The 27,086-nt window shown below is 35.0% G+C and overlaps 1 protein-coding gene across 2 annotated transcripts in view; it reads right to left on the bottom strand.

Moving 5' to 3' along the window:
- The window catches only part of TTC27 (tetratricopeptide repeat domain 27), a 125,613-nt gene that overhangs the window by 56,664 nt on the left and 41,863 nt on the right, over positions 1-27,086 (bottom strand). For both annotated transcript variants that reach the window (XM_027735142.2, XM_039389477.1), the window contains 2 exons: positions 24,117-24,183; positions 694-807 (listed from right to left, as the gene is read on the bottom strand). In XM_027735142.2, coding sequence (XP_027590943.1) covers positions 694-807; positions 24,117-24,183 — 181 coding nt within the window. The remainder of the gene's footprint in view (positions 1-693; positions 808-24,116; positions 24,184-27,086) is intronic.

Genomic DNA, 27,086 nt, shown 5'->3' with positions numbered 1-27,086 from the left:
ACCATAATCATAATTCCTGGCTGGTTTAGTCCACAGGACTGTTGCCTGATGGACATAAATGCCCACTGCTCATGAGTGACAACAAGAATTAACTGCACAAAGATGACAAATGGCTAAAAAAACTTAATACGAAGGTAAAAAAAATCTTGATATAACCTACAGATCTGTCCTTTGAAGAATTTATTTTTAAAATAAATTCTATTAAATGACATATTTCAGAAACAAAACATTTCTTTTTTGTATTTGAAGAATGATCTTCTCTTTGTTTGGAACAAGATTATTTAATCATTGCCTCAAACTTGCAAATAAAAATACTAATTACCAAGTATCCCATCAAAATGGTAAACTGAAATTGCTGCTTTGTTCACAAATGTGTTTTCTTGTTCTCACAATACCAATGACTATTTACAAGTTTCAATGTTTTATAGAGATTATTTACTTGAGCAAAAAAATACCAAAAATTTCGATGGCAGTATAGCAACTTTACACTCATGAACACCTACATCAAACTCCTCAGAAACGAGAGGTACAAAACCAGATTTTAGATATATATATATAAATAAATATATATAATGTATATCATTTAGATAGATAGACATTTTATCTATATATATTTACAGGTAGATTTTATATACATATATGTACACACACAGACACACAAACATATATAATAAATCAGCTCAGAAGTCTTACCTGAGTTTGCTTCATTGCCCGTTCCATTCTGCGAGTACTTCCTTTCTCAAGTTTGGTCCGAAGGAGCAAGGCTGATGTCTGAATGGCCCAGAACTTTGGCTGAGAGAGCAAGCACTGCAGAGAAAAAGAGCATTTTGTCATTATTTAATGTTAAAAGACTCTGAAGACAGTAAAGTTTTGAACAGTTTCTCAAGCATGAATGCTGTTTCCTATTCTGAAAGTCAAATATGTGGTTGCAGTACGGGGATGAACTGAAGGCTGTATAGATTGCCTTAATCTACTTTCAAGATAAAAAGTGGCCTTCAAAACCAGTTTCTCCTTCTGAGCTACTGCAGCACTGTGTGTACATGTGGTGCATACACCAAACTGCACAAATTAAACAGTCATTCAGAGTCAAAGAAAAATAAAGAATTTGATACTGAGCTGACCAGTCCAGCCTTCTCCACACCTGCACAGGGGATAGTTTTGGACAGCAGCAGGCATCCTACTTCTCAAGACTGAACAAGTCTAGTCCTCTCTTGGCCCCTCCTCATATGCAAGGTGCCCTGATGTCTGCATTAACAGCACTTTCACATGAAAAACACTGAAACTGCTAAGAATCTGAAGAATATTAATTAACCTAGCATTTGCCATAACTTAAGAATAACAGGAAAGATTTTTGATTTTAGTAGATGTATAGGGAATATGGAATAATCTAGGTTAAAAGCTTTCCTAAAAACATTTTAATTTCTCACTTGGAACACCCTGCACTGATGCCAGGAACTTAGTGCCAGTCTCCAACCACTGATTTTTAGGAAACTCAAATAGGAGACGTAGCCAATACAGCTTTGATATCCCTTAATAATTTACAGACCACCTGGATTCTTTCCAGTATGGTTTTAGACACAGTATACCATTCTTTTGTCAGATATTCACTCTGAAAATGGAGACAGCAGGAAAACTTCCTTGCTAATTTTATTGACACTGCAAATACGATCCATCTTCTCTGAGAAAATATATTTGTCTATAGATATTTGCAGACTGGAGAAAAAGCCCCAGTGGTTTTATTCTTTCCTCTCAAAGATCTCCCAAAGCATTAAAAAGTATGCTTTGCTCATGGTTTGTGTTAAATGCCTGACAAATTTCTGTCATATTGTAATCTGTTTTTCTTTTCCCTAGTGTTTTCAAAGGAAAAGAAGCAGAAAGAAATAATCTAAACCAAATTCCCTCCCAACAAAACTACAATAGGAAGAGAGACAACAGCAAATGAAAACATAAATGAAGGCAGTATGAATGCACTTACAGCCAAACACTTCAACATCACCTGATCCTCTCCTTTGTGACCAAGAATCTCTGCACTGACTCTTTCTTGACTTCTACTCAGTATTAGATTAAAAAACACCCAAAGGCATCTACACTGTCCTCTACGTTCTGAGGACCTGGAAGTATTAAGGGAATACAATCGCGATGTTCTATATTCTGTAGACTTTCAAGTGCCCTTTTACAAATTATGATCAGTAAATCTATTAACTGGTACAAATCCTAGTTCTCAGAGCTCATCTCTCTCTCCTATTTCATCAAAGTTCAGTCTACTACCTATTTTTGTTTGGTCTTAAGACAAACACAAGCAAGGTATTCTTACCAGAGGACAGTGATTTCTGAATTAATATTTTGGCAGCCATTCCACATGGTCGCTAAACAAAACACCTTAAGGAATTTTGCCCTTAGGGCAAACACTTGAACAATGCCTACTTTAGCTTAAAAGCTTCTTTTGCAAGAAAGGTTACCCTCTTCCCCATTTTCTCCATTATTGGTATTCTGTTGTTTTATTTTTTTCTTGAAGGGAATTCTTTCTCTCCGACATGATAGTAGATACTAGTATTTATTTTGCAAATGAACACATCTCCCAAAAAGAACGATGACAACTAAAGGGCTTGACTAATAATGCTCCTAAAGATATTTTCAGTCCAGTTATGGCCCTTCTCCAGCAGCACAGTACTTGTCCTCTCACTCTGGTTCACCTCAGCAACTGGCACAAGGAGGGCATAGTACAAAAATTCTGTATCCACACCATCCAGTTCTGCAAGAGAACAGGCAGCTCAGGAAAACCTCTCCTCTGTTTCCATGTACACCTCCTACACCACTGTCTAAGCAGTGATTTAAGCAATCATGCTGCACGAAGTGTGCATAAAGTCATATGAGGAGGACGGAAAAGTGAAAAGAGACAGGGTGGAAGAGAAGTAGAAATAATTACATTTCACTCCTTGCAGGAGCAATGACAAGTCTTATTTTGAATAACAATCCTGCTTTTTAAAGGTATTCATGAAACAAAATGAAAGGTATACCTGCTGTACAACTACAGAAGAAATATTTAAGTTCTCCAACAGTTTCATTGATACAAAAAAGCACTGCAACTGCACGGGACAATGAGAAGCAGACCTAGTTTTCATTTAAGACGCACTTGTAATTCTATATTTGTACTGAGTTCAGTCCTGCGCCAGAACTCAAAATGCTCACCTTTTCATTGCCTAATTATAATGTTTAAAGCATCACAGATACAAAATAATACGTTCATAAAGGGCACAAAAGTTTACACTTAAGGGCTGTAAAGAATACTTTCAGAACATGTATCCATAACTATTAAGCAAGCTTTAATCTTCTACCCAAAACGTTGACTTGTTCCAGATAGTAAATACTTTCTTGAAAGTGCCAAAGCTTTATATTTTCACCTGAAGCTAAATCTAGACTTTATTAATAGGACCATAGGTTAAAATAAAACATCTGGAAAAAAGAAAGACTTAATCAAGATCATGTAAGTTTTGTCAACATACTTGAAAATTCATTACACTGCACCAAAGACAGCTAAGAAAATTAGCAAAATAATTCTAAAACAAAACCACAATTAAGAATCTTCATAAGTCATCTTTGTTCTTACTTTAGGGAAAGAACAATAAAATAAAGAAACACAGGAAAATTGAAAGGGTGAGAAGAAATGAAAGGAAATAAGGTTACACAACATTTTCTACACAGAACAGAATATTTTCACATGGGAAAACTAATTTCTCCCCACATTTTTTTCCTACAAACAAGAATCTTCTATATCATCCTCTCCCAACATATCAAAGTATAAAAAAAGATTATCAAATTATTATAAAACCCAGAATATTTAATTCAATATATCATCCTCATATGACATTCAAATGAAAAAAGATAATGCTGCAAGTCTTAATAACAAAGTAGCAAATTATGGTACAACACCTTTATAATATCTTCATTACTATAGCTATACAAAAATCGGAATAAGCTAGCAAGAATCCTCATGAAAACTTGTGCCATTGGTACTTCATATGTACACATGGATACTTACCAAATTACAGTGTTTGGTTTTAAAGAAACTACACACAGAGAAAGCAGCCTGCACCTTAAAAAAATCAAGAGTGTAATATATTCAAGATAAAACAGAAAAGTTAACCAAAGAACCCTGGGAAATTTGGGACACGCAGAAAAGGGTTCCACAATAATACAAGATGTCCAATCAAGAACACAAACCAAAACAAAGTCTTCAGAAGGGCAGATGAATAAGACTGTATCAGTCAGTCATGATTTATAAAACATATAGGTTAGTCAGTGTGAATCTTTTGCATTACTCCACCTGCTATTTAAAAAAGTTGGTGTTCTTACAGGAATTCTTCCTGACATCAAAGACAGGAAGAGCTTACATGGACTTATTAGACATGCTAGAAAAGCTGGAACAGGTAAAGATGATCCTTCTTGACTGCAGCTCTAAATAATTTGAATATTTTCTAACTTTTCCTTATTATAAATCTAGGCAGTAATCCCATTCTGTTATTCCTGTAGATTGCTCACCGATAAACTACCAGTAGCCTTGCAAAGAACTATGACTGTTATGATGGAGCTACCATTTGGAAGTGGACTTGCAAACTGAGCAACTTTAATTGCAACCAGCTGTGGTATTCCCAAGAGTTTGCACATCAGTCCATCAGTGAACCAAAAATATTCTGCTTATTGGCCAAATAGCCAGGATGTGGTAAAATTACTTAATTGAAGGCACAGGCATGAGGCACCCTGAGGATTGCTCTGTTCCTTTGTCATCTCTCCAAAGATGTGACCTTTAGTTTAGATTAGGCTCAGGTTGTTTGCTAACATATTTGAAGTTACAAATAAAAAAACTGAAAACACTGAGGGGGATTTAAAAAAAAAAATCCCTTTTTAGTGTCTTTTCATTAGCCATTTCAGTTAACATACTTCAGCAGCTTTGTTGTTTGCTTTTCCAAAAAGCCACACATAATTAAGAATTTCAAATTACTCATGTGGATTAATTCATGTCTATTTATCATTAGTCTTGCTTCATATAATCGCATATATCTTTATATGATGATTTTCAGTGATTCATTCAGATAATTAACATGAAGACCTTATTTCTTCAATATAACCAAAGGCAAAGTGGCAACTTTAAAACTCATTCTATGTTTCTCTGTAAAATGAGAAAATACTATGGCTTCTTTTCAACATTCTATATTGTGCACAGTAGTCAGGTAAGTACATAAAAAAACACCTAGATGGAAGCATATGACTGAGGTATGAACAGGGAAAAGTCTTGCTTCTTGCACTCACTTTGTAGACGTATCTGTTAAAAGTGGTAAAAGACTCTACCACTGAAATCTAACTTAGAGGTGTTTGATTTGTTTCTAAGTATACAGCAAAGGATCCTTTGACATAAAAACTTCTATGGAATTCAATCCTCAGAATAAGAGGAGAAAATTAGTATGAGATTAGGGAGGATGTGATTTTTTTTCCACATATTATTCCCATCCAACTAATCTTACACTTAAATTTCTGAATAAATAAAGCAAGTTTTTCTCTTTAAAAGTCATGTTCAAATGGCCCTTACTTAATTTGAAATTTTTTGGAAGTTTCTCCTAGCATTAAACCAGTGACCAAAAAAGTAAAATGAAATAAAATTAAAAATACTCAACTTATGGAAAACCCTGAAATATGCAACATTATTATGGAAAAGTTTCCTTACACTAAATCTATGTATTTTCAATAGAATAGTATTTCACAAAAGATACTTCTTGTGGTTCTGGAAAACTTTGCCCTGCAAAGCAGTTAAATGAACTTTATGAAAATATTTTTAATTGCCTAAGAAAGATTAAGGCAAGCCAAAGTCCAGAGGGAAGCAAAAATAATATAAGTTTTGAGAAAAGACCTACAAGACCTTACAACAGTAACTCTTCTACTAATTGAGCTAAAGTGCAGATGATTTCCAGTAGTACTGGCAGCTTCTGGTTGAAATGGGATTTGTAACTTTAAACAGTAATTCTGTTAGAACTCTATACGGTAAAATAAAGTGCATTTGTGATTAAGTGGTTTCCAATACCAGTGCATTTTTTTATGTTGTACTGAAAAGCATAAATATCAAGAGGGTAAGAAAAACACTAAAGTTCTAGTTACAATTAAGTAGCAGAACCGAGGCTTGGCAACAAAACGAGCCAGTCAATATGACCACTTTCGGCTTTTCTGCTTAGTGTAGGAACATGTAAAAATTTCCTGTTTGCTGGAACAGAGCCATCATCTTAGTTCAAATCCAGTACACATATCTATTCTGATATACGTGCCCATCCCAAAGACTTAAAAATAATTAGGAATCAAAAGAAGATTTGATTATACATCATAATTAGCAAACACATGATGATGACGTTTCAGAGCTTAAATTCCTCCTAGTAGTGATTTTATTCCTATCACAACACTCAACAGTTTACCAATCCTTCAGTGACCAGAAATTAAGAGGAAACTATAATAACTAGGCACACACACAAATCCTCAAAATAAATACACAACTAAAATACAGTACTGTTTTCTAAATAGGCATTTTTAACTGAACAAGAAGTAGTATTTGATGTTTAAACTGATTTAAATATATCTGTCAAAAGATTGTTTTTAAGCACAGAATGCTGTTCTTCTGGTGACTATAAACATTTTAATGCAAAAAAATTGCTTAGCAACCAGCTAAACGAATTGCTATCCTTTTATATAATTAAATTATAAGTTTCTATTTTGCAATTATCACAGTACACATGTTCTGTATACTCAGCGATAAAATTGCCAATAAATCTAAAAATGCACTTAGAATTACAGAATGTTGAATAACAATTAGAAGTCTTTGTCTTTGATACATCATACTCCTCAGTTCAATGTTACTCCCAAGATTTTTCCTCTTTTTATTTTCTCTCATGGTATTATACACAAACCCTCTCTATTTTTATATGTAATGATATATAATTACTGTATATAATTTCTATACATATTATTATATAATTGCATTAAACTTGAACCCTTAAACTAAAATTGTATTTGTAAACTCCCATCTAATTCATCCCAGACAAAGGCTTAACACTGATTTTGGAGAGGTTATGTTTTCTTCATTCTAACAGGGGAGCTCCTCCAGCATCTTCATAAACCATCATTTTATTGACATTGAATAATCTGAAGTTTAGATGAAAACAACTCCCATACTTAAATATATTTATATAATGCTTATATTTTCTGAGACTATTACTTTAATGCATGACAACTTCAGGTTCAAATTCAAACATAATCTGACAAAAAAAAAAGATTTCCTATTTGACACTAAATTGGAAAAGGTGGCAACAGAACACAACACATCAAATTCGAGCCTACTGACTTCACCGTTTCTCCAAGACAAGTTATGTTAATGGAATCTGAAGTTCAATCCCCAATTTATATAAAACATCATGAGTACATGATAGTTCTCAACAAATAAGAAATTATTGGTTAACTTGGGAACAAACAAATAGGATGCTGAAGAAAATTATTTCAAACCATCCTCTTATTTCAGCTTCTGTCATAGATGACAGAATATACATTGGCAATAATATATATATACAGAGACAGAATAATCACTGGCACTTCAGACAACATTCCCCAAAAATAATTTTGGAATTTACATCACTAATCAGTGTGGCAATTCAAGCATCTCTATATTCCTTGCCTTTCTAAGTATTATTGACAAGAAATATTTGATTGCATGTGTCAATAGTCAGATAAAACACAGTAATCTGAAAAAACAAATTTGGGGCATCTGTAAATTTGTTTTACAGCAAACCTTCAGATAAATAAACAGTTAATTTCTAGAAACATTAGGACTGCCTTAAGCACAAGCAATTAGAAGATGTAAGACTGTATATTCTCCAGTCACATTTTATTAGCACGAACATCTTCATATTTTCTAAGGTTCAACAAGAAAAAAATTACATTAGGATTTTACTCTAGATGATTCTTGTTTCAACTTGACAAATTCTAATCCTATTTGGCATAATTATGTCTTTGGAAAGCAACACAAAGAAGATAAGGTTCACAAACATGGAAAATAGTATATTCACAGCTTGAGAATGTAAAGTTTTCATAAATATTGTGACAGTGGATATATTTAGTGGTTAGAAGAAAGGCAAAGAAGAAAAGTCTAATTTATACAGTAATTCTAGTTCCTAGCATGGACTGGCCAATAGACTTCACAGATAGCTTTTTTTTTTTCCATTTTAAAATAAAATGTCTAAAAAGAGGGAATACTTGCATCAGTGTGTATTGTTCTCCACTACATCTTTCCTCCTCAAGGTCAAAAGAATTGTTCAGATAATCAAACAAACATCAAAGGCCCTGCTGATATATTTTAACAATTATCAAAAGCTGTGCTGTATATGGCTTGACACATCTGTTTAATTTCATACTTCCACTAAACCCTGAAATCTGTCCTACATTTCTAGTCACTCTAACAGCGATTTGGACTGGAAAAAATCAAAATATTATCAATCAATCCTGCAAAGTAGAAGTGCACATACACCAACGCAAAAGCAACCATCTTCAAAATTTCTGCTTTTTCCTCTGTGAAACAAGACAGTAATTTTAGCTAGCAACTGACACATCTTCTTCCATATAGCTGTGACAATTAAAAACAAACGAACAAACAATATATAAATTATTTGTAGTTACAAATTCCTAATTGATCAAACACTCTTAGGGCAAAACTACCAAGACAAGGATAATTTACATTTTTTCTTTGCAAACATGACAACTTGTATTATCCACTTGAAATGAATTACACTTCAGACATTAGTCCGAGTCTTGTGCTAGTGTTTCTTTTTCAGGGTTGCATGAGGAAAACATGTTATTACCTGGTTAGGTCTTTTATTTTTCTTGCCTAGCAGTATCTAATATAAATTCTGCAGGCAGCTTTAGAATATTAAGCCAAGACTTTTGCACTATAACAACAAAACAAAAAATTAAGCAATGTTTGAGTCTGTATGAAGTGCATGAGCAGAAGTTCTGTATTTTCATTTATTAGGTCTCTCAGTTTTCAGTAAGTCGTTACATCAGGATAGCATGCTATAGAGTCAATCATGGGATCACTTGTGTTTTTTTTTCTAAGACTTCTTCAAATTTAAATGCTCGTGATTTAAATGTTACCTTCTTCTTAAACCAATTGTGTCTGACTGCCAGTTAGGTAAACCAGAGAGACAGGAAGGAATTCTCATAATAATAAAGCAACAGAGGAGAAGATTTACTTTCCTGCACTGGTTGAGACATCAGCGTGCGTTTTAATATATTAATATTCCATATATATTTCAGTAGGTTTAGACCACACATTCAGCATATTTCTTCCAAACTCTAAAACTATTCACTCAACCGTATGACAAGGGTTTATTTTGGTCTATAAAACTAATCCTGGGACTGTTCAACCAAAATAGCTTTTCACCACAACAGGTGTTAGCTGATCATTAGCAGAGCTAGGCTTAAAGCTCTTAACCACAGCCATTAGAAATACCTCTTGGTGTTAAAAAGTCAAAAGCAAGGCCAAAACACCATCAGTGATCTGCATCAAGGGACTAGTTTAATTAGAATGGCATTTTTAAAATTTGCTTTGTCTAGTCTTGTCTGCTAGTCTCAGCACTCAAGTTGTAACATTACATCATTGTAAATACATAGGATCTTTCGTTGATTTTGACTACTAAAACAAGAAGACACTATCTGATTTTTTTTGGCATTATTATATACTTCCATGTGTTTGAATGAGATTTTTTCACATATATAATTTGAGAATCGTGGATAATTGAATGCATTTGAAATAAAATATTAATTCTGAGAGCTTTAAAATAAAACGTGTGTGTACACACACACACACACACACACACACACAATGGACACTTCCTTTTTTCACCATCTGCAGTTATGAAGCATTGTTATAAGTTTTCTTTTTGTCCATAGACACGTTATAAGGCAAAAGGTATGCTTTGTATGGATTTACACATAACAAATACAGAAAAGCAAGCTCACATTAGCCTGCATGGAACAAAAATATAACAAAAAGTAGAGAGACACTTATAGAGAGATATGAACATGATTCTTTGATTCTGTATAATGCAGTCTGTTACTTAACTTGCACGGATGCAGGTACATAACTTGAAGAGAAAGCTATGGAAGAAACAATAGCACAAATTAAAGTTATTTTAGACACATTGAAAAAATCAACTCAGATCAGGATTGGCTAGGAAACTGTTTCAAAGCTTTTCTTCACTTAGGATTTTCTACTTTCTAATTATGATACAAAGACATTATCTGTCAAATTAATTGTTCAGTTCTACTTATACAATCAAATTGCAGATGTATCCTGGATGTCCAGGATTATATAAGTTTTCAGCATTGGTAGGCTGATATTTAGCAAATTTTTAAGAGCTTAACGCTCTGTCACGATACTAAGTGGTAACCATATTGTATCCTCTTGTAAGAGTTAAAAGAAGAATAGTTTTTTTATGCTGTTGCTTAAGCTGCTTCTTGGGTTTATTTTTTTCTTTTCATTTTAAGAGACTATTTAAGTTCAGAAGTAAGCTTTCCTTGGAGGTTCTCAATTTTATTTTTTTTTACGAAAAGAAAGAAACTAGAGAAGAAAAGGAAACGTCATGAAGAAAAAAGATACTGTTTTATTTAAAGGAATCAACTTCCAGTGACTAGTGAAGGGTAAACCACATAAGATATGGCTCCTCTTTTCACTTAGAATGGAGTCCAGCCATATTACTGACACTTGCTCTGTTGTGCCAAACATATCACTTATTCTGTGTTATGCTGAAAACAACTTTAGCCAGATTTGACTGTAGTAGCATTGTCTTTTTCAGGTCTGTGGTTTGGACTTGCTCCTGAAACAGCATAGGTACAGACTTCCACACCACATCACAGTACTGCATTTATTTCCTAAGGTCTAATCTCAACAGCAATAAATCATGTTTTTGGATACAAAAGACTAGACTTTAACTCTTTGGTAGCAATGATAAGGATTTCCCTAGTTATTACAAAACAGCAAATTTCTCATTTTAACTGCTCAGCCTCAGGAATTTCACCATCTGTGCCAAGGTTCTGAACACATCCTGTGCTCTTTAGGTTATATCCTGAAAACCAGAAAAATACTTTTTTTTTTTTCTCTCTGCACAGGTAGTAAAACAGTGAATTTTGTTTGAGAATGGCTAGATATCATATTTTAAAAATAGATAATTTCAGGACTATATGCAATGGTACATGCTGTCTAAGGACTTGCAATCTGTTTAGCCTCAAGACAAGCAAAGCAAATGACTGAAGAAAGGTTGAAAGTTAGAAAACTGGTGCCAATGGAGGATATTTTCTAACTTGTTAGAATTGGCCATGTGGGAGAAGAAACACGTCCTACTCCCCACTAGACATTCCCTTGGAAACTACCAAGTAGGTTCTTAAATCCTCTGTCCTTCTTGCTCCACCTCACCTTCAGCGTTGCCTCTCCTCTCACAAGGAGTATTTTTGGAACATACAGTTCTTCAGGGAGACAATATGACTTTTAATCTTTCCATTTCTGCTGCCCATGGCTATAGACAAGAACCATGATTTGTCAATACTTTCTTTAGCCTGGTCAACTCTTTCTCCTTTTTTAAATAGTACTTCTTACTCATCAAAATCCAGACAAAACTACTCATTAAGGTTCCCATTTCTTTTTTTCTGCTTCTTTGCTTGTTTGAACTCCTCCAGGCAAACTCAATGCTTGCAGAACTCCAGACCATTGGAAAAATCCTTTAGGTCTGACAAATCCTGCACCCTTATGCAACTGACCCAAGGTGGTAGGATTAGTTTGTTCTGAGAGCCTACTCACATCTATGAGCTCACCACTACAGTTTTTTACTGTCAGTGATGCTTCCTGTTCATTTGGTCTACCGACAGCCTCTGGAAGAACACTACTCTATATACTATTGTTATCTCACACCACACAGATGTACCGTAACAGAAACTTTTAACTTTACTTCTGCAATGATAACTTTAGGACAAATATCCATTTACAATAATTACTCTTAAAATACCTTAACTGAGTATTCTTTTCCAGGAAAAGAATGTAGGGTAGCAAAAGTACTCATTCCCAGACAGATTTGGAGCACAACCACAAAAATTATACAAAACAATGGAGCCTTAAAAGCTCCCTTCACACCCTCAGTATAAGGCACAAAATCATCTTCTTGAGAAGAATCAATTTAAATGTTTTCATAATTTCAAAAGTTTCACATTAGTTAAGGGCACAAGAAGAATAACAGTTGCATACATTTTCTACATTACAAAATGAAAATATGTAATTTGTGAACCCATTCTGCTAACTAGTCAAAATCAGTTAGCACATTTTTCTGTAACAGGAAAAGCCAAAAAGTATCAGGAATAATTACATGCCTAGACCAGTGATTTATAGTAAGGCTGCCATTGAATTCATTATTTATGTCAGAACAAATTATAGAATTTCTATAAAATATCTTGACAACCCTCAGTCCATAAGAACAGCTGTCTGTAGAAGAACAGGGAGGCACAGTGAGGGAAAATCCACACAGTGGCAGACCGGACTCTACAGGGAGTGTGTGTCTACCTGGTTTTCCCCCGTTTTGAATGCCAGCATCCACCAGAGGAATTCTGCCTACAACAGTCTCTACGGTTCAGCAGTCTACATACTGGATACTTGGTGTTCACGAATAAGCATAACATGTTGAATGCAAGAGACATGACTCAATTACTGTTTGCTGGGCTAAGGGGCTAGGAGATGACTCAAGATGACAATTTCAGTGAGACTTCTAGGGATGGCCTCAGCAGTTTCCCAAGAAAGTGCATCTTAACAAGTCTCAATGTCCATTAGAGAGTACTTGATTTCTGATTTCATTCAGTTCCTACCTGACTTCACCAGTAGATGTATTTTGTCTTTTTAAAGAGCTACTGCTCTCATAAGCAACAGGATCAAACTGCCAGAGGTCACCAGCAGGTTGGTTTTAAACCTCATGTGCAAAAGTTTAGTTTCCAGAAGCAAAACAAAGCTGCCACCTTCCTTTCAGAGCCTGAGGACACAATGGTCCTGAAAGAAGACTAACTCCTTAAGAAGCAACTAACACTGAGGAAGGAATGGAATAAAAATAGTCAGTGATACATGAGAAAGAAAGGAATTAGGAAAGATGAGAGCAAGAGTGAAAGTCAGATAAACAAAAGATGAGAGCTGACAAAGGAGGGCTGAGGGGAATATGGCATGGGTGAGTAAACAAAAAGGGAAGCTGACATAGGCACAAGTGACTAATACTGGGGGGAAAAAAAAAAAAGGGCAAGAGACTGCTAGGGAGCATGAAAGAAAATCCTGTCTTGGTGGGCAAAAGTAAGTAACGTGCCTAAAGCTGACAGAGTTGTGTAGAGAGAAGCTATAATCTGAATACATTTATTAGAGACCAAAGACAATGTTTGGGATGTGCTTTGGCTTAAAAGAAGTTAGACGCATAAGCTGTAAAGGATTAAGATCCAAACACAACAGTCTACTATCTGACCAGTTGTATTATGCACAGAAACAACAGCGGTTATTAAAATCACTATGAAAATTGGATGAAGAATCATAAATGGTTTCGGTTGGAAGCAATCTTTAAAAACCATTAGTCCAATCCCTCTTCAACGACCAGGGACATCTTCAACTAGATTGGGTTGCTCAGAGCCCTATTCAATTTGACCTTGAATGTTTCCAGGGATGGGGCATCTACCACATCTCTGCGTAACTTGTTCCAGAGTTTTACCACTGTCTTCATAAAGAATGTCCACCTTATATCTAGTCTGAAGAAGCTACGAGAAATTTTATTTTGACAAAGGAGGCAATCTTTTTAGTTACGTACACACCATGCCTTACATTTTCCTAGCTCTATTAGAGATACAACAAACAGAAATAAACATTTGCCTACTATAGATAAGGAAGAGATACAGACACATAAAAGATACACACTGAAGTTCTTGCACAATAAGCTGTAAGATGAGAAATATGGCCTTATTCCAACAACTAAATGACCTGCTTGCTTTTTGATTCTTACTACTAAGCTATTAACAGCTTCAGACCATGAAAGCTGTTCAAAATACAGTTTTCTAAGCATATTTCCTTCCTTTATTCTAAAAACTGTAAGGGTTTCACTGACATGTATTAAACTAAAAAGCAAAGAAAACATCTCAGTTTTAGCCAGTGATAAAACCCCAAACCAGGCACAATACTAATTTGGGGGAATGTAATGCATATGCTTTTCCTCTCCAAGTGTTGGAATTTTGAAATCAAACATTTCATTTTACAGTGCAGAAAAATCTTTCCCCGTCTATTTATAGAAATCTGTAAAAGATTTTCTCTCTCATCTTTTGTCTAGACTAGACAGAATTCACTGTAGAATGTGTTGGCCAACATATTCTGACAAATGTACTGCAGAAAAATCTAGCTGACACAAGACATGAAGTCTTTCAAGAAAAAAAGCCTGAGCTCCAATTTAATTAATGCAAGACATGCTTAAGAATAATACAGACAAGGCAGTAAAATCTCAAATATGTCAAAATATACCAACTAATACCTAGTGTCATGATTTTTATTTCAGTTCAGAAAAGGTCTCACATCTTAGCTTCCCAGTTAGAAGAACATTAAATAGTGTAAATATTTTAAAACATTTTTGCAAATTGAAACAAGTAGAGCATGATGCTTTTAAACATTTTATTGGCATTTCTTTGAATAGTCTTCATAACTAGCAGCTCTACTTGCTATGATTAATGCAGCCAATCCAAACATGTCAGATGTATTTATGCCATACCATATTATCATATATGCTAAGCATATAAATTAAACACAGAAAAAAAAGTCTGACTTTTCTCACAGTAACCATGAGACTCATTTATGATACACATTACATGAACAGTCCACTAAATGAACTGGCATTGGCTCAATTTCCAGATGCAATGAACTAACCTTCACGAACAGAATATGAACCTTTCTTATTTGTGTATTTGCACAACTGGAAATTACTTTTCATAAGGGTCACAAACGCTTCATGTGAGCTACCCTATGAAGTTTTCTTGCATATTTCATGTTACAATTATGTATTAAAAATAACACTTTCCTTTATCAGCATGTAAATTATACCAATAAAAATGTATTTGTGGAAGAAGAAAACACAAGTAGCTGCGCAATGGGGTCCTGCTGGCAAGAACACATGCTTCCCCCCCTTCAGTCATAACGTACTGTTTAAAACATCAGTACTTGAATTCAAGCATTCTACAGATACATGTATAATAAATGTGCATACATCCTCCATGCAGATGCATTTAAATGTTTCACAAATTAATTTCATCTTAACTTCTTAATTTCCAGTCAACAGCACTTGAAAATTCCATTTTACTATTTAAATGTGCAGCTTTTGATAAAAGACAAAAAAGGAAACACTGTGAAAATACCAGAATTAAAGCTGCTTAATCTTTGCCCTTCTATAACATAGAGGGCACCATGTTTTTCCACAACATACTTAAGCCAACTAACTCCTTATACAAGGGCAGTACACAGCACAAAACCACACCCAAAATCACTGCTGAACATAATGGGGTTTGCTCAAAGGAGGAGCGCTAAGCAACTAAACAGATGTTTCACTGAATCTAAACTGTAAGTGTTTTTTAGGAAAATTTCTCAAAAATAGGTACTCCAAGTCCTTCCCCTTTACATCTCCTTTCAAAAGCCCATGGTTTATAGACTTAGAACTTGATTAAACATTTTTTGCACTCGAAAATCTTAAACTGACCATCAACAAATATACCAAAGAAAGTACCAATTAGAAATCCCTTCCAGTAGCCTGGTTACCTAAAACTTCAAAAGTAAAAAGATCAAAGGCAGAAAAAAACTAAAGAAAGGAAAACTCATTGGAGACATTTCAGTTTTTCATCCTTAATTTTTGGGGAATAGAAAAAGAAATTCAAGCAGGAGCAGGGTAAGATAGATTTATTGCTTAATCGAGTTCATATATTTTTTCCCAAAGTAGCTAGAAGAAGAATAGCTAGAATTGACTGCATCTGTTTTTCTTTAAAAAGAAAACAAAAAACAAAACAGTGACATTTTACTGGTGATAAATGAATTATTGAGTCTCAGATTTACACATTTCAGACACCTTGGGGGGAAGAAAAAATACATACTTCATGACTGCAATCAAGGACTATAACATTCTAATCAAACCTGTCCTAAACTGTGCATTAAATCAAAAAAAAATCTGTTCCTTCTTCAATATTTCGTCATTAACATAGACCAGAAAGAATGTCTGGTGCACTGATATGAAAAATGTTCTACTTCCAGTCAAAAATATAGACATGTTATGATCATAGAAAATTAAACTCAAGTTGCTTAGACAGTAGCAAACAAGAATTCAACAAGAATTCAATTTTTCAGATGGTATTTACTTTGAAAAAAAGGGAGACTTGTATTTACTCCTTGTTTAGCTCATCTGTGCTCTTTCCAGCCAAACAGGCAGATTAGTAGAATATGTCACTAAAAAAAGTGACTGCTAGTACTAACACATGAATTGAACTGATCAGCAGAACACTGTCAAAAATGGATTATTAAGCACCATATAGAAGAGTGCTTCAGATGATACCTCAGACAGTGTTTTGTTGAAAGGGAGTTTAATTTAATTTTCTTTCTGCAACAAAATCTTTCTTGCTTAAGTAAATTATAATAGTTCTAACTGGTGAAGGACATAAGAGGGGGAAGGGAAGCCTGCGACATGTCAACTGGCTGTCAGAGAGGCTGCTAGAAAAAATAAGTGAGCTGCTGATAGATAAAGAAGAAGGAGGAGGGGGAGAAGAAAGGCTGCTGTGGGAAAAAATGTTACTAACTGTCATCAAATTTGCCTGCTTAACTTCTCAAACCCTTAGACAAGCAAATAATCTATTAATATTTAAACATGATTTTCATGTTCTTTTACCACTGCAGTTTCAGTGAGACCACTAAAATTTATTGCTCAAGTAATTCTGTACAGATTACACAAAAGAGCATGCTATTCTAGAAAGGAAAGGTTATCCCAAATTTCTTGCACAGAAAGGCACACAATAAATCAGGAATCATCTCTTGCAAGACGTGATGCAAGCAGAGCTGTGGATCCCAGGGACTGAGCGAAGAATTTAGACCACAGAGGAGAACAAAGTTGAAAGGGATAAAAGTGTCAATTATGTTGAAATCTGATACTTTGTAAAATAAACCAACTTCAAACAGACCGTTACTTAATCCCAGTTTTGGAATGGAATGCAAGCTTCCCCCCTACCCTGCAACACATGTACTACAGCACCCAGTTACTTTACCCAAAACACCTAAATGCAACAACACAACAGCAGCAAACATGACTGACAACACTAGGCTAGTTTCCTATCCACAAAACATCCCAAAGGTATGTACCAGACACTTTGTGAACAAGCTTCCAAGAAACCTGGTTGAGCCTTTGAACATGCAGCAGAAACAAGCAGCTTCTCTTTTGCTATACTCAATGTGATTTCCCAGTACTGTGAGATGGGCCAGAAGGCATACATGCGTTAAATTAGCAAGTGTTTAGATCCTGACATTCCTGCAAAATGATTCAGACTTTTGAATAAAAGTGCTTAGAATAGAAAAATAAATGAAAGAGAAAAAAAAAGAATAAAATAGGTTTGAATTCATTTACTTTAAAAAAAAGTCTCACTAGTACTAGCAGGGCTTTGCTGAGAGAAAGCCTTTGCGGTGTTATAATCTCGTAACCAACAGAGTCTATTCAAAACGGGCAATACAGCTTAGAAAAAGAAGTGAAAGAAACTTTTTGTAAAGCCACTAAAGTTACAGCAGTAGAGACACATGGCACTCTTAATGAGCTTTTCAATACTCTTGCTGCTTATAAAACATAAAAAAACTGCAGCCATTTTCTCAGCAGAGAAAAATGCACTGCTTTTATTTAAGTTATATAAACAACTTCTCTTCAGAAACCAAATCGGCATGTTAGTTTAATAGAGATTTTGATAGGAAGGCTTAACATTAAAAATATCATATGCCGTGATTTAATTGCTCCCTAGTTCCACATTAATATCACAAATGCCATAGAAAAGATGAGAAAAACAAAGTATTCCCATTTCCACCTTCCACTCCCTCCTCCCAAAGCCCTCCTTCTACATTGAAAAGAAGAAAAAGTATTCATATATGCATATTCATACACATACACTCAATAAAATGTGCACTATAATTCTTCACTGTGATTTTCAAAGGTACCATACAACATCAGTTTCTATTACACTCAATAAATGCCCACCTCTGGAAAAAAATCTGTCCAACCATTCTCAAATTCCTTAGTAAAAACAGTTTCTTATGGAACTGGTAGCTCTACACAGTGGAAAAACATTCCCATCTGGTCTATCTTTGGAATACACAGTATTCCTTGGATTTTGCACACTGCTTCCACATTCTACAAGTCCTCAATCAGACCTTGGTATCCTTCACACCATTACTGGAAACATTTCAAAATGGTACAGTATTTTTGTCTGAAGATGGTGAACAGCTTTTAAGTTTTGTACTCCAAGCAAAAGAACAGCTATTACAACTGGTTTCTTTCCTCTTTAAGAAAGATATCCTCACCTGTTCAAAGTGTACACAGACAGAAGAATTGCCAGAGCTTCCTTTTCCCACTTTCATCACTTAATAAAGAAACCAACTGTTCTCCTCTCCATAAATGATAGAAGTCTCAGGAGTTTAACAAACCAAAGCAACTAAATTTTCCATCTTTCCCTTCTTATCTTCTGTGGATTCCAAAGGATATGGGAATGCACAAAGCAAGGCTTCTCTTTCACAGGTTCTGCTTACTTTCTCAGCTCCCCACAGGTTAATACTGTTGCTACCACTCAATGTCCCTTGACCATAACACACTGATAAGGGGAAAAAGTAATATTCTTCTACACTGGGCTAGGTGCTCATCACATTTACCACAAAGTCCATTTCTCCTGGATTATGCAAAGGCTTCAACAGATGGAACGGGTAATTTTAAGGACCAGCTGCAGCTCCTTAATCCTGGATACTTGTTGGAGTGTCATATTAGACTATGAAACATTGGATTATCTCCATAGTATGTAAAATATAAGCTATAGTATAAGCTTTCTATAAAGCAGTAAGAACTTGCATTGCAGAGTTTAATCCTATTAGTGTTTTGTTTTAAAAAGAAAACATGTTTTCTCTTTTGTAAGATAATAATGCAACACCATCCAGTATTTAATATTTTCCCTATTTCCCTCCAAAAACTGCATAATATTAAATTAAAACATAAAGTAGTAATTACCAGTTGTTACACAGAGCTTTCATGTGTTCCTGAAACTTTTTTTTACATTTCAGAAATACTTTGTAGGCTTCTGCTCTAAAGCTTATGCTGACATCACAAACACCATTTATAAAGCTCTAAATGTAATTTATTTATTTTTTTAATATCACATACATTTATGGAACACTGTTGTTCATTTAGTCTCCTCTTTGGCATACTGTCTTAACTGCATGACCTATTCAAAATAATGTATACAGCAAGTATTTAATAGAAGTGATTTTAAGACCTTACTTTAGCTCATTTCTGAAAAGGATTTTTTTCTAAAAGAAGTATTTTGGCCACTGCTATACAGCTCAGTGATGTACTTGTGAACTTCTAGGGAAAAACTGCTGCCCAAAATAAAACATAGAACTTCACATTTGTATTTTTACATTAAAAAAAAATCCACTGAAATTAAAGATGGATAAGGAAGCATATTTAAGCATTGCAAAACTATCTCAGGAACCTGGGAGTAAACTAAACTACAAAATCTCGATGTAAAAGCAGCACTGTGCTAGTTCTTTGCTTTCTTACATTATCTGCTTCCCACTTCCTATACAGAAAGCTGTGGGGAAAAAGTTTATTATAAGGAAGAAACCAGTAGTTCTACCAGAGAAGCACTGAATCTCACTACTGGTTTACTGTCCCTCTTTCCCTCTCTTAAAAATGGCTTTTAAATGCAATATTCAGTTAGCTATTTCAGAACATTCCCCAAATATCAACTGCATACCTGTGCCTCCAAAGCTTTCGTGATATTTGAATTCTCAGTAAGATCTTTGCTTTCTCAGGAGACCAAGTGCTTACCATAAAAGATAAAATTTTAAAAAATTTTAACTGTTTCCCTAAACTGTTAGGTGTGAGTAAAGTAACATTTAATCCTCTTTAAAACCAAATGTTTTATTTTTGTGTTTATTGTTACACTTCTTATGCTATAATGTAGAATCCCAGCTACGTTACTTCTCATGTAAAGACATTAAATCAACAATAAAAATACAAGAAGAAAAACAAAATCAAGTACATCTAATTTCACTTACAGATTAATATCTTAAAAGTTGAAATATTATGCTGATGATAGGCTAAGAGATTTGATGAGAACACCTCAAGATTTAAGTCCAAATTATTGTACCAAAAGGTGTTATCCCAGTCAATCACACCACATACACCTTGACAGCTTGCTTCAAAAATTAGCAAGACTGAAAGTAATTCTTAGTTACAAAACCTAGTACTTGCAGGACAATGGCAACATCTCCCAAGTGATTTAAGTAAATGAAAAGCAGCAATCCTTTTGTATTGACTGCAGTGACTTAATAGTGTTATTTTTAGTATTGTAAGCTCTGTTGTTAAATATATATATATGTTAAAGATCTAGTAATTTTCAACTTCTACGGATCTAAAAGGGAGTTTAGAATGCCTGTTTTTTTTTTTCCAAACTACACCTAATATGAGGCAGGACCACATCATCTACTTGAGATCAATTTGATCATCCTTTTCCTCTCATACTACGTATATCTTAATTCTCTCTGCTCAAGAGAAATTGAACGTCACATGTATTTATTTTGCAATGTCCAAAGCAAGAAGATCTCCTGATAATTCACTGAGCAATTAAAATGCCTTATAATTTCTCAAGTTTCCTAAGATATCTTGAACTGCCTTCCTTTTCTGAGGAAACAAATTTCAGCAGATATCAGATGAATGCATGACAACCATCTAACCAGCCTGCAGATTTAGGAATCCACATGTAGGCTGAGAAGATGCCTGCTCACACACGCAACAGAGCAGTTTAAATGATGCTAAAGAAATTACTAGAGCAGCATTGATATGGTGCTCATTGTTCTATGATGGTAAACACCTTTAGTATAAATTGTAACAGTTACGGTGCCACTTTTTTTACTCAGTTGGCAGACACCGTAAGAACCAAGGCTGTGTTAACACTCACACAAGGCTGTGTTAACATTGACACAGAACATTCCTACTTCCAGGGAGCACAGTGGATGGATATGCCTCAGTGACCCAGATCTAAGACACAAAAGACCTCAGAGATTTCATCACGAAATTCTGCAGTGACTATTCACAATTTTAGGCTCAGATGCAAATGCCACAAGATACATATAATGAAAATAACTTATATAAGCTAATGTCTAGTTCCTGCTTTCAGCTTCCAGGAAAGATTTGGGATGGTATTGTTACAATTCAAACTTGTTCTTCTTGTGCCTTGGAGCATAGGTCAAGATCAAAAGAGAAAATAATGGTAAGATTAATTTGTGTCCCTACATCTAGTTAACTTGGTAACATTAAGCAAAAGTTTAAAAGAACACTATTCTGATATTGAAATTTACTATTTAATCTCATTTTTAGACTACCAATTACTTCTTTATCTCACTGCTGTCCACTGAATTTTGCATTACTAATGAGATCTACATTCCTCTTCATTTATTGCCATAGACCCTTCTGGTTTTGCTACTCTGAGCACAGAGCGATAGGGGAGCCTACACATATCTTTTAGCTGTTTCTCTGGAGATCTAACCTGCTGATCTTACTAGAGTGGCTTCTGATCTTACTAGAGTGAAGCAAGCTGTAGCTGACTTAGAAGCTCTATGAAAAGATAAATAAATAAATGAAAACATAAGCTCCCCACAGTCACTGCAATAAAAAATTAAAAAGCAAGTTAATCAGCTGTCCTGTGGATTTTGAGGGATCAGCCACTAGGTGGCAGAAAAATGCAGTTTAATTTTCTCATCATGATAAAGAATTCACCCAACCGATTTACATCTCAGATAACAGGTAATACTATCTGTCAAGCAATGTCAGATAAAAAGATGACAGAAAAGCTGATTATCTGTCTTTCCTAGAGTATGAGCTACCTCAACTTTTTCTACTCTCCTGTAAAACCTGAAGAACATTTAAATGTTTGAAAACTCAAGTGTTAAAACAGCTTGTTTTATTATACACCACTACAGGAGTATGATCTATCTTGTTCTGTTATCACAATATCACTCCATTTCATATTAAAATGATAGAATATATGGAGAAGTTATTTCAAGATTCAGGTATATGATGGTTGCTTTTCCACCCAAAAAGTACATGAACAATAGCAGGTAGTGTGAAGACTGAAGCAAGAAACATACAAAAACAGTGCAGGGAATTTGGAAATTATATCTGAGAAGCAAGGTTCTGAGTTTTCACAGAAAACCATCTATTTATAATTTTATATAATGCTTTAACATGATTTTAACAACAAAAACGGTAGGGTTTGTTTTAATGAAATTATATGCATGTCTTGAAACTTTGTGTGTTCGTATTAACAGTATTTTGGGGGAAAAATGGCATTGTAATAGTTTCGCCATTTTTTAAAAAAACTTGCAGTACTCAGTTTACCAGTTTGGTGGGTTTTTTAATTCCTATGGGCCTTTCTATGTGTACATTTCCTGACTTTGTACGTCCTGATTGTTATTGTAATTTTTTCTTCTCCTTTGATGGCCATCATTCTTTAATATTCTTATTGGGTATTTCAATTACTACAATATGAAATGAGAGTGGAAACTCTCATTTTTTCTACATTTCAATTTTTTCCTGCTCTTTATTTGTACCTTTTCAGAAAACAACACAGAACAAAAGTGTACTTCAAAACAAAGTACTTTAGAAATTATATCATGAGAAAGCACTACTATCATTGTAGCAGCCAACAGAAAACCTACAAAACCCAAACTGTTTTACAACAATTCACTCAGTTCCCTCATGCATATTTTACATGTACTGTATTAGCATAAGGACCTAAACAAACATTACTTTAAAACCAATCTATTTTACATTTATCTAATAAGATTAGGATTTTCTTTTTAACAGACTGAACTTTCTTTTACAAAAAAAAGCCCCAACCAAACATTACCACAGTTAACCTTGTATTACTGTCCATAGTCCTTTCACATAATTACAACTGCCAGTGATAAGATTCTACCTCAGTTGAAATCAAAGGGATTTTTGCTAAGATCCAATAATTTTTCAGATTACTTTACTACAGCAATAAAGTCTCAGACTACAAGGCTTGGGTAGGAAAGCAAGCCCTCTTTATTGTACCCAAAGTTAAGTCTAACATTGTAGGAAGTAAGTAAAATCACAAGGCTTTCCTCCTCCACCGTCCCATCTAAAATAATGTTGAAAACCACATAAAAGCAGAAAAGATCAAGAAAGAAGCAAATTGTGTTTTGTCTTAAGTAAAAAAAAAAATTACATTAAAAAATACTGAGAATTTTCAAAGCTTCATTTGGAAGTTACAGAATTATTCTGCAGCAAATCAGCCACTGAACTGGGAAGAAACATGTCTAAGAACATCTGATACAGACTGAATAAATCTGATAGAATGAAGCTCAAAATCCTTTTGAACTCCACTTAAACACTGTTCAAAGAGCAGCACTTTCACAGTGTCACAGGAAGAATTTGCTGAATTAGCTATAATTCATATAGCTAATAAAACCCAAACACATTAAAAAATGTTTTGTATGTGTTTTCAGGTGAAATTAACATTTTTAAATGCCAAATTCTTCCTCATGATGATGGCTGAAAATCAGACAGAACTTCAGCATCACTTTAATTTCTTCAAATAAGAAAAAGTTACGGAAACATCTGAGTATTAACACGGATTTGCTTTACAAACAGGTTCCTCATTAATGTGACAGATTACTGCCTGGTACTTAAATATTAAGTGAAAACATGTTTACTATGAAGTCCAGATAAGTTACTTACTGAAGTAAAAGCCAAAAGTTCTTCTTCAGTTAATTTGTGTATTGGATTGTTCTTCTGGAAGTCTATACTGTAAAGAGAAAAATATAAAACAATGCTGATTTCATCTTTAGAATAACATTATGCAGACCACATTTTTCAAACTTGCGGAAATCTAAAGGACATTCTGGAAAACTGTAACAATGACAAATGGGAGTATGGTATGTGCAGAAGATGACCTAGACCTAGGAATAGTCACAGAAATAAAGAATCATTTAGAGGACCAAAATATTTTAGAGTACCTTTCCAATACTATTCTCAAGTGAAAAGTCTTACTTGGTTTAAGTTTATGGGAATAATGATTTCACAAATCCTATAAAGTTTGAAATCCATTGTTTGTTTTTATAGAGATCTGTTTTCAGTTAAAATCCTATAACTAACTGAAAGCAAATGCCACAAAGCAAAAAACTACTAATGCTGAAGGGTAATCTCAAACAAACACCGCCTTTCTAGTCGCTCAAGAAATGTCACTACAGGGGTCCATCTCTCACTAACCGGCATTACCACTACCTTGGAGTATTCAAAGGGGCAAAACCAGAAGAATACACAGAGGTGAGAATGAAAACTATTTTATTCAGAGTTGGATCTGCTTACAGAGATGATAAAGAAACTTAGCTTGCAACTCTACATGGGTGGACATTCTCTTTAGACAACAGTCCACCAACACTTACAAACACACTACAAGAGATATCAGCAAATCACACAAAAATCAATAAAGCTATAATTCAAGCTCCCTGTTAAAACCAAAGCTATCAAGTGAAAATATATCATAAGTTATACCACGGATCATCACCAAACCTATATAATGGCCATAAACATAAGCTTAAATTTATCACACTAAATTTCACAGAAAGCTTCATATTCTAGGCTAAAACTGCAAAGATACTTACTGTGATGACAGGTTACAGATTGAAATTATGCTCCCTATATTACATACCTTACTTTGGAGATAAGACTTTGCCCCAATTTAACTTTCCTTTCTTGCCATTTTATTAATTCTTCTTTGTACATACGATACAATTACCATGGCAGAAATAATGATCAATACTTTGATTAAAACCCTGTTACTAACCACAAGAATAAGATAAAGAATAGATGCCTTTTGAAAACTCAATTATCTTTAAAAAGTCATGGCAATCAAGAGAGGTTCCCAAGGACTAACAGAAAGCAAATGTCACTCCTGTCTTCAGCAAAAGTAAAAAGAAAGATCCAGGTTAGCCTCATCTCATGAAGCAGTACACCCTTGAAGCCATTTCTTAACACATGGAGGCAGCAGTCAGTAACATTCACCAAGAGAAAGCCACACCTGACCAACTTGATAATCTCTATGATGAGCTTGGTAGATTTGAGGAGAGCAGTGGACATTGGTTATCTGAACTTCAGTAAGACTGAAAACTGTCTGAACAGACAGGTCCAAAGAGTTGTGATCAGCAGTACAAAGTGTAGTTGGAAGTCCAATAACTAGTGGTGTACCACTGGGGTCAATAGAGAGTTCAGTACTGTTCAGCATCTTTATTAAGCATCTGGATGATGGGGCTGAGCATACCCTCAGCAAGTTTCCTGATGGCACAATATTGAGAGGAGTGGCTGATATACCAGCAGCTTATGCTACTATCCAAAGAGATCTCCACAAGCTGGAGATACAGGCTGACAGGAACCTCATGCAGTTCTGCCAAGGGAAATGCCAAGAACTGACCTTGCTGGAGCAACTTCATCAGTCCCTCCTCACCACAACCAATCTGTGTGTGATATGAAGGACAAGAAGGTGAGAGAGTAGTCTGCATGGATTTAAGGAGAAGAAACCATGCCTGAATAACCAGATAGCCTTCGATAATGAGATGACTACGTTGGTGGGCTTTATCTTGACTTTGGAAAGGTGCTTCACACTGTCTTCCATACCATCCTCATAGATAAACTGATAAAATATAGACTAGGTAAACGCACAGCACCGTATACTGAAAACCACGTGAACTGCTGTTTTCAAAGGACTATGCCAAGCAGCATGAAGTCCAGCTGGAGGACAGTGCCTAGCAGTGTATGCCAGGGATCAAATAAAGTTTGAAATCTTCATTAATGACCTTGATGACAGGACAGGATGCAAAGTCCTGCACTTAGGGAGGAATAGCCCCATGCACCAATACAGCCTGGGGGTTGATCACCCAGTACTGAGCTCGGTAGAAAAGGACCTGGGGTCTCAGTGAAAACAAAGCTGAACACGAGTCAGCAATGTGCCCTCATACCAAAGTCATCCAAAGCCTCGTGGGCTACATTAGGAAAGTCCTGCCAGCAGTCAAGGGAGGTGATCCTTCCCCTCTACTCAGTGCCCTGGTGAGACCATACCTGGGGTGCTGTCTCCAGCTCAGGTTCCTCAGTGCAAGAACGACAGGGACATATGGGAGCAAGCCCATTAATGGGCCACAAATATGGTAAATATAGGCAGGCACCTGACAAAGGGAGAGAGTGAGAAAGTTGGGATAGTTTAAGTTGGGTAAGAGAAGGCTCCAGGAGATCATATGAGTGTGTATAAATATCTGATGGCAGAGTAAACAGGAAATCACCTGTCTCTTCTCAGTGATGCCCAATGAAGGAACAAGAAACAGTGGCCACAAACTGAAATCCAGGAAATTCCAAGAAAAAAAAGAGTAAAACACATGAAGGGATTATTCACAGAGGTTGTGGTGACTCTGTTGTTGGAGATATTCAAGGCCCAATTAGACATGACTGTAAAAAGCCTGCTCTAGTTGACTGCTTCAAGCAAGGAAGTTGGACCACATGACCTCTAGAGGTCCCCTTCAACTCTCAAAAAATTCTTTAAATTTTCATTTAATGATACTTACAGTTTATATTTTTCAGCCTTGTATTTTGTTAACAAAAATGAAGAACAGACACTATTATTGAAAACTAGAAATAAACCTTTTTTTTACATTGAACTTG

The sequence above is a fragment of the Pipra filicauda genome, unplaced genomic scaffold, assembly GCF_003945595.2.
Source record: "Pipra filicauda isolate LSUMZ 115617 unplaced genomic scaffold, ASM394559v2 scaffold72_size3293161_pilon, whole genome shotgun sequence".
In the NCBI taxonomy this organism is placed as follows: Eukaryota; Metazoa; Chordata; class Aves; order Passeriformes; family Pipridae; genus Pipra; species Pipra filicauda.
The sequence above is the reverse complement of the archived record's forward strand: the minus strand, read 5'-3'. Positions and strand labels throughout refer to the sequence as shown.